Source organism: Patella vulgata, chromosome 3, assembly GCF_932274485.2.
Source record: "Patella vulgata chromosome 3, xgPatVulg1.2, whole genome shotgun sequence".
Classification (NCBI taxonomy): domain Eukaryota; kingdom Metazoa; phylum Mollusca; class Gastropoda; family Patellidae; genus Patella; species Patella vulgata.
In genome coordinates, this window is record NC_065881.2 from 24,842,257 (window position 1) to 24,855,850 (window position 13,594).

General features: G+C 36.0%; 1 protein-coding gene across 2 annotated transcripts; it reads right to left on the minus strand.

The window, feature by feature from the left end:
- Positions 1-6,622: 6,622 nt before the first annotated feature.
- LOC126814769 (zinc finger protein 845) lies at positions 6,623-11,650 on the minus strand. Of its 2 annotated transcripts, none has more exons than XM_050540137.2 (2): positions 11,546-11,650; positions 6,623-9,374 (listed from the first exon to the last, which is right to left on the minus strand). In XM_050540137.2, the coding sequence occupies exons 1-2, from the start codon at positions 11,552-11,554 to the stop codon at positions 7,194-7,196; spliced, it is 2,190 nt and encodes a 729-aa protein (XP_050396094.2). In that variant the 5' UTR covers positions 11,555-11,650; the 3' UTR covers positions 6,623-7,193. The 2 variants fall into 2 exon arrangements, 1 of the variants encoding a protein (XP_050396094.2); XR_007677752.2 differs by lacking the exon at positions 6,623-9,374 and adding an exon at positions 9,916-10,287 and having other exon boundaries at positions 11,546-11,644.
- Positions 11,651-13,594: the final 1,944 nt, after the last annotated feature.

Sequence of the window (13,594 nt, forward strand, 5' to 3'; positions counted from 1 at the left end):
GGGCCATTTGCAATGATATAAATATATTCTGAATTTGGACATGGATCTAACCTATACGAGTAATTCACATTTGCACTGACACTGATTTATTGTATCGAATAATCATCCTTTTATTTTTTGATAACATCAAGCAAATTGTGTTACCGAGAGATTAGGGTTAATCAAACGGCAATGACAATCCCTTCCCTCATTAGACCACTACAACTTTGTGTCCCCTGGTCATGGGCTTATATTTGGGTGGGGTATCATGACGCGCCATGTATAGGAGCTTTTACGCGTGACGTACTTCCGGTGTCAATTTTTAGCCTGGTCTTTTTCTTCGAGTATCTTAACATGGTAAATGCTAAGGAAAACGGGGTTTTTAGTCCTTAATAGAAAACGTATTCGTGTAAAATGCGTGTAGCATTCGTAATAAATTACCAATTTTAAATCAACCGAACACAAATTGGCGACCTATTCGGCTAGCGACCTATTAGACCGATCCAGCTGGCAACCTGTTCGTTGGCAACCTATTCAGAATTATGCCAACAGTCGCCGAAACTCATCTATTTTTATCAACCAATAAAATCCAACGTTACGTCTATCAAATGAAAGTAGAATATATTATTTTTATCCAATCCTTTAGCTCAGAAAAGAGGTGTAATTTCGCATTATCTTACAAAATTCTGGACATCCAACTAAATATATTCCGAAAGGTCATTACTAAATATATTCCGAAAGGTAATTAAACAGGCTTTCCAAATATTATTTGTAAACGTTGGCACAGTCATATTAAAGGGGTGCACTCTCATCCTAAACATGGCCAATTTTTCAATATTTTAAAGTGAAAGAACGGTAATATTCCGGGTCAAAATTCGGACTATCGTACAAAATTCTGAGCATCCAGCTATATATATTCTGAAAGGTAATTGAATAAGCTTTTTAAATATTATTAGTAAAAGTTGGCACAATTATATTAAAGGGGTGCGCTCTCAACCTGAACATAGCCAATTTTTCATTATTATAAATGTAAAGCATAGACCGGTATTTTTTTCGAAGTCCAAATTCGGATCACCATACAACATTCTGAGCATCCAGCTATATATATTCTGAAAGGTAATTGAATAAGCTTTCTAAATATTATTAGTAAAAGTTGGCACAATCATATTAAAGGGGCGCGCTCTCAACCTGAACATATTGAAAAATTGGCGTCGTGTAATTTTAACTCGGAATATTATTAGCTTTCTTTCACTTTAAAATATTGAAAAATTGGCGACGTTTAGGATGAGAGCGCACCCCTTTAATATGATTGTGCCAACTTTTACTAATAATATTTAGAAAGCTTATTCAATTACCCTTTAGAATATGTTTAGTTGGGTCATCAGAATTTTGTACGATGGTCCGAATTTTGGGCGACTGTTGGCATAATTCTGAATAGGTTGCCAACGAACGGGTTGCCAGCTGGATCGGTCGAATAGGTCGCTAGCCGAATAGGTCGCCAATTTGTGTTCGGTTTTAAATCATGTCTTAATTTTTTTATTTTTTTTTTCGTTTTATATACTGCGTTGTAGCAGACGATATATATATGCCAAGCTCGCACTCGGTCCACTTGACCGCTGTACGCAAAAGCAAAAATAAAAACAAAGATGCATTGCTGTATGAAGCCGATTTATATGTTTTGTGTTAATTTTACTGCAAACAATTAATAGGTAACATCTGTTTGGTTGTAAAATGCCACGAAATGGAGCATAAGAGTAAATACTTGGAGTTATTGTGCGTTATTGGATAGTTATTGCGTCAGTAAGATCAGGAATAATCAGACGACTCAATTGTGCAGGTCAAATTGTAGTTGTTTATTTAAAGAACATGGCGGGCATCTAGAGGGTACAAACAAAACGAGGCAGAACAAAAGGTGAAGGCCAGTTTACAGTTCAACATTAGTATGGAAACATATAATGGACGTAACTTAAACTAATAAACACGTATGATTAACAAGCATACTGGCGTTGGGTATTATTGGGCAATTTGACGCGCCCCACACTGCTGCTATGTCTCAAAACAAAATATTTCAAGAAGTCTGATCTCTAACAATCTTTTCTGGTACTCAGAATGCTGAAAATCAACAGTGTTCGTTGTCTTCAAACTGAATGCTTAAAAACTGGTACGTAGAATCCATCGCGTTCATAGTCCAATATTGTTGGCCGACGGATCGCCCATATTAATTTTGAATACACGAAAGAATGAAATGTTGTTTAAGTTCCTATTTTCCACGCCCACAGGGCTAATGAAGACGGGGATAGGCTGTGTTTGTACAATGAAAAATTTTGGCAAGACAGCAATTGAAGTCCAACTGTCAAGGGTGTATTTATGTGCACGTCAGACTAGGGGGCACACCCCGGAAAATTTGATTAACTTTTCCGGACAACACCAGGATCGAACACAGAAGCTTCAGATTAACGAGCCAGCGCTTATGGACACATAGTAAGCCCAAAAATGAAACAAACAATTAAACGCACACAGCTTGATCCATCATTAGATCAACCTACTTCTAATCTCTAATTTGATCTATAACAACCTTGAATAATTCGATATGTTAAAAATTATGATGCATAACTAGTTTTATGCCTGTTTTCATATTCACTGTGCGACGGCTGGCTGGATAGGTCTAAGCCTATCTGTGAAAGACCTGTGCAAAGTCGATGGTTTCCATTTATTTTTTTACATAGTTCCCTTCGAGGTGTAGGCCTACACACTTTTTCAAACGGTGTTGCTAGATCAGGAAGAATTTTCTTCAGACAACTTAATTAAAGATAGGTTGCCAGGCAACGAAACATACGCCCACAGCAGCTAAATCGTCCGGGGAGTCAACAAGAGTTGTCGCATATTTTTACTTCTTTCGGTAATTAAACATTTATAATACATTAAAATCTGATAAAGAGTAACAACTAATTAAGTAATTATCAGAAAACCATTAGAATTTGTTTGGTTTTTATAAAGTTCTGCCCAATGCTAATGTTTAGTATAGAAAACTTTTAACATCATGGATTTAGTTGTTCAAATCATACAAATTCATTGAAAATAAATATACTTGTTCGTCTCAAGACCTTAAACTCTGTGTATCAATCTGAAGTCAATCGGATGATAACTTTAGCCTCTAGAGCGTCAGAAGATTTTTCAAATTGATCAAGGGCCATAACTCTGGCAGTACTTATCAGAAATCGCCGAAAATCAATAGGCTTCTTCGTCTCATGACATTAAACACTGTGTATAAATTTAAAGTCAATCGGATATTAACTTTAGCCTCTAGAGCGTCCACAAGATTTTTCAAAGTGATCAAGGGCCACAACTCTGGCAGAACTTATCAGAAATCGCCGAAAATCAATAGGCTTCTTCGTCTCATGACATTAAACACTGTGTATAAATTTAAAGCCAATCGGATATTAACTTTAGCCTCTAGAGCGTCCACAAGATTTTTCAAAGGGATCAAGGGCCATAACTCTGGCAGTAATTATCGGAAATCGCTAAAAATCAATAGGCTTCTTCGTCTCATGACATTAAACACTGTGTATAAATTTAAAGTCAATCGGATATTAACTTTGGCTTCTAGAGCGTCCACAAGATTTTTGAAAGTGATCAAGGACCATAACTCTGGCAGTAATTATCTGAAATCGCTGAAAATCAATAGGCTTCTTCGTCTCATGACCTTAAACACTGTGTATAAATTTAAAGTCAATCGGATATTAACTTTGGCTTCTAGAGCGTCCACAAGATTTTTGAAAGTGATCAAGGACCATAACTCTGGCAGTAATTATCTGAAATCGCTGAAAATCAATAGGCTTCTTCGTCTCATGACCTTAAACACTGTGTATAAATTTAAAGTCAATCGGATATTAACTTTGGCTTCTAGAGCGTCCACAAGATTTTTGAAAGTGATCAAGGACCATAACTCTGGCAGTAATTATCTGAAATCGCTGAAAATCAATAGGCTTCTTCGTCTCATGACCTTAAACACTGTGTATAAATTTAAAGTAAATCGGATATTAACTTTAGCCTCTAGATCGTCCACAAGATTTTATGAAGTGACCAAGGGCCATAACTCTGGCAGTAATTATCAGAAATCGCCGAAAATCAATAGGCTTCTTCGTCTCATGACCTTAAACACTGTGTATAAATTTAAAGTAAATCGGATATTAACTTTAGCCTCTAGATCGTCCACAAGATTTTATGAAGTGACCAAGGGCCATAACTCTGGCAGTAATTATCAGAAATCGCTGAAAATCAATAGGCTTCTTCGTCTCATGACCTTAAACACTGTGTATAAATTTAAAGTCAATCGGATATTAACTTGAGCCTCTAGAGTGTCCACAAGATTTTTTGAAGTGATCAAGGGCCATAACTCTGAAGTGATCAAGGGCCATAACTCTGAAGTGATCAAGGGCCATAACTCTGGCAGTAATTATCGGAAATCGCTGAAAATCAATAGGCTTCTTCGTCTCATGACCTTAAACACTGTGTATAAATTTAAAGTCAATCGGATATTAACTTTAGCCTCTAGAGCGGACGGACGGACTGGCGGGGGTGACGACAATATACGACCAAATTTCAATGTGGGCGTATAAAAACGTCGTTCACAGCTGACATGACGTCATCATTACTTACAAAATGATGATCGGCTATTTCCTGTTTCATTTTTGGAAACAGGTGGATGTCTGACGAGGCCAAATCGGGCCAAAGAATTATCGGGATCTGCTTCAAAACGCCGCTGATTGTCACGAGACGTCAGGAATCCGGAGTCCAGAGCTTTGCCCCCATCTTGCAGAATTTGGTTACGTTTTTGAGTTGTGTGGATTAAGTCGTGGAAAATTGAATATTTTCTAAAAAATGCAAATGGCAAACAGACTTTAAACATACATTATGCAACAGCTAAATCTGATTATTGCAAGACTTTATTTAGGCTTCAGATGTCATAGAAATTATAAATTAGATCTTTATTTAAACAACAAGCACAAAATCAACTCTGTAGACCCACGGATGGCTTGGATTTAAACAGGATTTCGTTGACTGATTTAATTTTAAATGGCGTCGTGAGCAGAGATTAACCGTTATGTTGACGTCATACTCCCGGATCGAGGCTAAATGACAGAGTGTACGAAGCGAGGCCGCTGTTGAGCGACGCCTTAACAAATGACATCTAAACTATTTAAAGTGCAATAAACTAAACACAGATAATGACAAATTATACAATTCCTGGAGACCGTGTGATGACTATACAGACGGACAGGTCTTCTGTCTTAATAATATCAATAAAAATATTTTTATTTCCCCAATAGGCATGACGCCACTGGTGTATACCTATAGATTTATCATAATTGTATTATAATATTATGTCCTATATTCAATTGATTTAATGCATGCCCAAAATACAAGTAAGAATGAAAATTTACCCTCTCACTCATTTTGTCCAATTGTTATAAAAATCCAAAAAGGTAAAACACAAATTCGGATATGTGACAGCAGACAAAAGACAACAGAGATTATGTAGGTGGAGTTAACATCTGTCAATCAAACGATCGGCCATACTAAGAATCGGTGAAGATGGAATTCAATCCCATTTTTAGTCAAAAATTACACTGGTGATAACTATGTTCAGAATAAAGTAATTTGACTGAAATTTTCAATATATTCTTCTTTCATCATCTATTTTCGAACAGTTATAGCAAGAATGGCTAACTTCTTATAAAAATCTCCCATAATGTATCTTTAAGTACCGTATTTATAAATCTACATAACATTATTTATTGTGAAATACATTTTGCAATATTTCTGTAATATTAAGTGTTTAAAAATTACTTATTTTCTCAACCAAGTCACTCCAAAAATGGCATTTTATGGATAAAGGCCATAGAAAAATGATATGAAACAGAAGTAAAAATCTCTCACAAATTGTTTATTCTGAAAACTAAAAAAACTCTGTCATTTTCTAAGACAGTGCATGATACCTTTATATGAAAATGGAGTAGTTGCTATTACACTAAAGCGGTGGACACACTAGCCGAAGGATTTGGCCGAATCAATCGGCGTCGAAATTCGCCTAGTGTGTCCACTGTCATTCGGCCGAATGATTCGCCCGAATCAAACAGGTTTAATATATTCGGCCGAATTATATTCGCCTGGTGTGTCCGCTTCGCCGAAGCATTCGGCCGAATATAGAATTCATTAGCCAATCACCTCTCATACCGAGAAGTCACGTGATAGATTGAAGACATATTCGCCTGGTGTGTCCGCTTCGCCGAAGCATTCGGCCGAATATAGAATTCATTAGCCAATCACCTCTCATACCGAGAAGTCACGTGATAGATTGAAGACATAGACGCCGCCATGTTTAATCATGTGACGTGAAAGGTGATGCAATCGAAAGGTTGAATCGGGCGAAGCATTCGGCTAGTGTGTCCACCCATTCGGCCGAATAAAATTCGGCGCCGATTGGTTCGACCGAACGATTCGGCTAATGTGTCCACTGCTTAATGTCTTCTGGGTTGATAGAGAATTATTGGGACTGAATTTGTGGTCTCCCAATTTGTGTTCCATCGTTTCCATAATATTCGAAATTAAAAACACAAATTCAAACTCAATATTGGTACATTTTAATCAATAGTCATGTTGCTATATTACTAGGAAAATAATGGATCCTAATGTTCAATATTTAAAGATACAGTGAACATTTTAAGATCAGTAAATGCTCTTGTGTATTCTACAGACATAACGGTTTCAAGTGCCATTTGTAATGAACCAAGAAAACATACCCAAAAAAACAAAGCCAAAGTAATTTAAAATGGCTGACTGAGTCCAAATCACAAACGACAAATGACCCATTTTCCTCTATTTTCAGGTTCCAATGAATAGTGGTATGTGCCCTTTAATAAGTCTACAGTTACATGTATCCATCATTTGCACAAAAAAGAAACTGCTATGTTGAAAGCATTATGGGCAAATGAAATGTGGATGAGTGAAATGTGATTGGAGAATTTGCTTGTGTACATGCAGATAGTCCTGATATAATAAATAAATTAAATAGCATTATGTAATAAAATATCTTAGATTTAATACAGAAAAACACATTTTTGTAGAGTATTTAATATTGACAGTCATAGCCTTGATACAGATGATAAAATTACAGAAATTTAATTGATTTAAAAAGTATTAATTATTTATAGTCAGTGCCTTGAATGTATGGTCATGTGTCGACCCAGATTACTTTTTTGACCAAATGATTTACTACAAACATCACATGTATGAGGTTTTTCTCCAGTATGAATTCTCATGTGACTCTTCAAATGACGATTTTGGGAAAAAGATTTGAAACACAGATCACATTTAAATGGTTTTTCTCCAGTGTGAGTTCTTGTGTGTTCTTGTAAGTTTGTGTTCTGAGTAAATGACTTACTACAAACATCACACTTAAAAGGTTTCTCTTTAGTATGCGTTCTGGTGTGTGTTTGTAAATTACTTAAAGTAGAAAAAGATTTGCCACAAACATTACACATGAAGGGTTTCTGTCCATTGTGAATTTTCTTATGGTTGCCAAGATTACTTTTCTGATTAAATGATTTACCACAAATATCACATTTAAATGGTTTCTCACCAGAATGAATCCTTAAATGTGCCTTAAAATGACTCTTGTGGTTAAATGATTTACTACAAACATCACATAAATAACATTTCTCAGACTCTTTAATATGACTCTTAGTTTGTTCCAAAAGTAATTGTTCTTCAGGAAATGTCTTGTTAACAATATCATCTGTAACATTTTCTTCTTTCTGTGATGTATTCTCTGTATTGTCTAAATGTAAATGTATCTTATTGTGTATTTCTAGGTCACTGTATTGTTTAAAATTTATTTGACACACAGAACACTGAATAGGGACAAATCTACTGGTACTTGATATGAAATTACTTTTGCTGTTACAACTTTTAGACTTTTCCATACAAATACTATTTTTATTTGTGAAATCACTTTTGCAAAATGTTGTAGCTTCTTCAGTTTCCTCTTCACCAAAATGAACATTATAAAAGGTTTCGGAGTCAACAGTATCCATGGTTTTATTTTCAAAATCATCTGATTCACCCATTTGTTCTAGTTCAGATAATATTACATCCTTTTCCTTTTGTTTTTTAGAATCAATTTTAGAATATTTGTTGGAGTCGGTGGCCTCCTTCAGATGAGTGTCACAAGTTTCACGTATGATCTTCTCATCATTATTTTCAAATAGAAAACAGGGCCTATCAAATATATCACATTCCTTTTCATTACATTCAGTGTGTAATTGAAGTGATTTACTGGAAGTAAATAATTTCTTACAAACATCGCATTTAAAGATTTTGTCACTGGTGTCTTTTGCCTTAGGATTATTCAGAATTTTTTGATTGGAGAATAGTTTATTACAAATATTCATTGAGCAGGCACCTAGTTCATTTACTCCTAAAGAATGACTAAGAATGTCATATTCAGATGGGTTATCTCCCGTGTGGGTTTTAATGTGACGTTGAAGATTACTTTTCTGACTAACAGCTTTACCACAAATATTACATTTGTAAGGTTTTTCACCAGTATGAATTCGTCGATGATTCTTAAGTTGGTGTCCTTGAGTAAATGATTTATTACAGAAATCACATGTATATGGTTTTTCCCCTGTATGGGTTCTCCTATGTTCTTGTAAGTTAATGTTCTGGGTAAATGATTTACTACAAACATCACATTTAAAAGGTTTCTCTTTAGTATGAATTCTCATATGAACTTCAAGTTGACCCTTTTTAACAAATGATTTACTACAAACATCGCACATAAACAATTTTTCCCCATAGTGAATTTTCATGTGATTGCGTAAATTACTTTTCTGATTAAATGATTTAGTACAAACATCACATTTAAATGGCTTTTCACCTGAATGAATTCTTAAATGTGCCTGAAAATGACTCTTGTGATTAAATGATTTACTACAAACATCACATAAATAGCATTTCTCATCCGTATGAATAGCTAATTTTTCGATTTGAGTACTTTTCATCGTACCGGTCAAAATTTTTAAACCACTGCCACATTTTTTATTTTGTTTAGTTCGTGAAGCTATCTTCTCAATTCTGATTTCTTGCTTTCCTCTCTGGATGTTGTTGTTTGAATTTCTTCCAGAATCTTTCCTTGGGCTATTTTGTTCATCCATGGTCTTAATTTTATGAAATATGCCCACATTATCAAAGTGCACATCACAATTGGCATCTCTGACATCGTTTTTCTCATCATTTACATGTATTTTATTGTGATTTACCAAATCAATTTTTTGTTGAAAAATCTCATCAGAAACAACAAATTGATAGTGATCAGCACCAATACTTGTTTCCTGAAAGAAAGGTAACACGTAAAAATTTATCAGTCATTTTAAACATAGGACTTGATGGGCAGGTTAGATTCTATAAAAATATGGATAGAATATCAATATAGTATATTTGAACCATTTCTATCTCACTAGAATGAAGGGGAAGTATCTTTTAACCAGAGTAATTGGTTTTTGTCGACAATTGTCTAAAATTTCAATTTTCTAATTATCCCATGCCCTATATCAAGACTCTATATAGAAATCTGTTACAGACGTTAATCAAAAGGTTTATGTCCCAGACTGTTATTGAGTGAATGGGCTGGTGAGTGGGGGGATGGTGCTGGCGAGAGAAATCTATGGAAATAACTTATAGTTTGGATTCATTGATGACAGACAAAGGAAATGATGCTACAAAATTAAATGCGCCACTATGAAGTTTCATTGCCATTTGTAACAAGGGACTCGAAAAACGAGGCTAGACATATTCCACAAGTCATGTCAAACGGTGACTTCATATTCTTATCTGGAGAGCATGCGCAATAAATACTATCGGTGTTGACTGGAATAAGCAGATGCTAGAGATTGCCATTCGATTGAGACTTCTGGCATATTTCGCTGAATATAACTGATTTGAAATGAGAGTAAAAACGGAAAAGATTGAATGGAAATCAGTTATATACATTTATAGTACATTGTAACATGCTTAAGGGTGAATCTTCCATTTTGATTGGTCAATTAGACACTGTCTATTGGACAATAACATCCCTCTGTTTTAGCAAGGTGAATAACTGCGTATAAATATTACAGTGTACTTTTTTTCATTTTGTGCTCAACCATCTTCCTCAACTCAAATCTTTATTGACAAATATTTTCAAGAAATTCTGCTCAAATGACCATCACACTATTTTCAAACTTCATCCTTTATCCAAACACATCTCTGAAATACATAAAACAGTAGAAAATCAGTCATAAATTCATAAAAAACGTTTTCAGGCATCATAAATTATTCGTAACTAAGCAGTGTGGACAATTTTGTTTTCTTCTTTTTTTTTGAACTAAGCAATGTTTACTTTGAAGTGGAAATTTTAAATCAAGGTTTTATCAAATTCTGAATAACATGATCCACGTAATAATGAGTCATTAGTCACAAGAAATCATTTGAAATTTGAAAATAAAGCAAGAAAGGCGAAATAGCAGCTGAGATGGGCCTAGGATAACGGGAAATTATGCAAAAATTGACAATGATTGACAAAACATCAGAACGCTATACATAGCAACCACTAGAATCCTAGGCATCACATAGTTTTATAGGGTATTTTGAGGGATGTAATCAAGAACTGCTCTTCTTTGAACAAGAACTAGCAATAAAATTGTGTTGACGATCTGCAAATAAAATAATAAAAGCTAAAATCTCACCTATGTTACTGTAAACTCTTAAAGCGTAGCCATCATTGTTGCCAAAGCCAAGGTTACCTTGTGTAGTCTCGGTTAGCAGGCCGTAACTATTTCAATGATGGTTGGCATTAGGCCTACCGGTCAAAAAACTCCACTCTAACACTAATTTATTAATCTTTTTAAAAATCTTCAAACGTTAAAAATGTATTATTGGAAATATCCGAATAACATTTTCTTTCATAATTTATTTACCAGCGAACCGGGACTTAAGCATTTTAAAATTGAATTTATCTTTTCGCATGGATTAGACCACTAATTCGGCATACCGCGGCATAAACCGTAGTCTGCCGAGGTTAACCAATTGCGCTCTGCTAATCAATTTGCAGTTTCACGAAGTTTGAAGTTTACACAATAAAATAAGTTCTTTTAAAATCCTAAAAAATAGCATGTTACAATGTCGATAAAAACCTCCTGTTTCGCATTTAGAGGGGTGTTATTGTCCAATAGACATATCCTGAGATTTTACATTAGAACCCGCGACGATAACGCATATATTGGGGCCTAATACTCCCCCAAATGATCTCTGGACATGTCTATTGGACAATAACACCCCTCTAAATGCGAAACAGGAGGTGTTTTTCTCCTTATTATTATATGCGTTGCGATCCATTTTTGTCAATTTCTAGTTCCCAAATATTTGCGATTTAGCTCCTTTTTAGGTTTAGATTTTTATGACCCCAAATAATAGTCATTATATAAGAAATAGCCTATAAAACACCGGATTTAAAGTATTTTCTTACCATTCTCATTTAGCAAGACAACATTTCCATCGTGCAAAGTTACTCTCTTGCTTTCTAAATTTAAGAAAACAATTATTTCTCGATATTTCACACTCGCAGTGGCCATTTGCAATGATATAAATATATTCTGAATTTGGACATGGATCTAACCTACACGAGTAAATCACATTTGCACTGACACCTGATTTATTGCATCGAGTAATCATCCTGTTATTTTTTGATAACTTCAAGCATTGTGTTGCCCAGAGGCTAAGGTTAATTAAACGGCAATGACAATCCCTGGCCTCATTGGACCACTGCAACTTGGTGTACCCGGGTCATGGGGTTATATTTGGGTGGGGTATACGTAAAAAATGTTGTTTATTATAAGGTTGGCAAGCAAAACATCCCCATCTAAATTGTTATTTTAAAGTCGCAAAGTCTGAATTTTGGAGTTATTGGTTATTGGGTAGTTACTGGGTATTATTGGGTAATTCGACGCCCCACACTACTGCTATGTCTCAAAACAAAATATTTCAAGGAATCTGATCTCTGTAACAATCTTGTCTGGCACCCAGAATGTTGAAAATCAACAGTGTTCATTGTCTTTAAACTAAATGCTTAAAAACTGGTACGTAGAATCCATCGCGTTCGTAGTCCAATATTGTTGGCCGACGGATCCGACTGATGGGTTGGGGGGGGGGGGGGGCGGCATAAAACGCCCATATTAAGTATGAATAAACGAAAGAATGAAATGTTGTTTAACGTCCTTTTTTCCACGCCCACGGGGCTAATGAAGACGAAGATAGGCTGTGTTTGTGCAATGAAAATTTTTGGCAAGACAACAATTGAAGTCGAACTGTCAAGGGTTTATTTACGTGCACACTGGACACCACCTAGATCGAACACGGGAGCTTCAGGTTAGTGAGCCAGCCCCTATGGACACATAGTAAGCCCAACATGAAACAAACATTTAAACGCACACAGTTTGATCCATCATCAGATCAACCCACTTCTAAACTCTGGTTTGATCTATAACAACCTTGAATAATTCGATATGTTGAAAGTTATGACGCATAACTGTTCTTATGCCTGTTTTCATAGTCACCGTGCAAGGGCTGGCTGAAAAGGTGCAAGCCATGTACAAAGTCGATGGTATCCATTTATTTTTCTACATAGTCCCCTTCGAGGTGTACACACTTTTGCAAAGGGTGTTGTAAGGTCAGAAGAATTTTCTTCAGACACCCTCAAAATGTCGTTCACAGCTGACATGACGTCATCATGACGACTCGTTCCTGTTCATTTTTTGGAAACAGGTGGAAGTCTGACGGGGCTAAATCGGGCCAAAGTATTATCAGAATCTGTTTCAAAACGTCGCAGATTGTCATGGGACGTCAGGAATCCAACACGTTTCTGATCCGCAGTCAAGAACTTTGGCCCCCATATTTCAGAATTTTTTTTTTTCATCCCTAACTTGTTGGCGATAATGTACTCCACCCTCTCACGAGAGATGCCCACAACACTGGCAATATGTCATGTCATGTCATGCACCCTGGTAATGTTTTCATAGTCAGGCCCACAAACTAGGTCATTTCGGGACTAACACATGGGTTCAATTTTATTTCTATAACCCACGAGGTTGGATAGGCGACCCTACTCCTTGTCACGTACAACTGGGGATTCGAAACCACGCCAGTTGACTCAATGACAGACCTTATAACACAGGACGCAAGTGCTAACCATTCGGCCATCCAACCCCCCGAAATTTAACGACACGTTAGCAAGATAACGACCCGTTAGAGTTTAAGGGATCGTTGAATTAACTTAGTTTTGAGCCATCGGCCCCTGGTCAATTTCGTCAAATACATCATTCGTCTTATCCAATCGACGGCCACAATTCCGCCAATAGTGGAATACTACCAAGGAATACTTCCGTGCATTACGCTGGTATACAGGACGGCTATTAATTGTGTTAAACTTTGTGGGATCGGTTCTTACATAGGAAAGACGGATTTTGCAGTCTGCCTTTCGGATTATACCCATTCACCCGTCTGATCACTGACTGTTAGG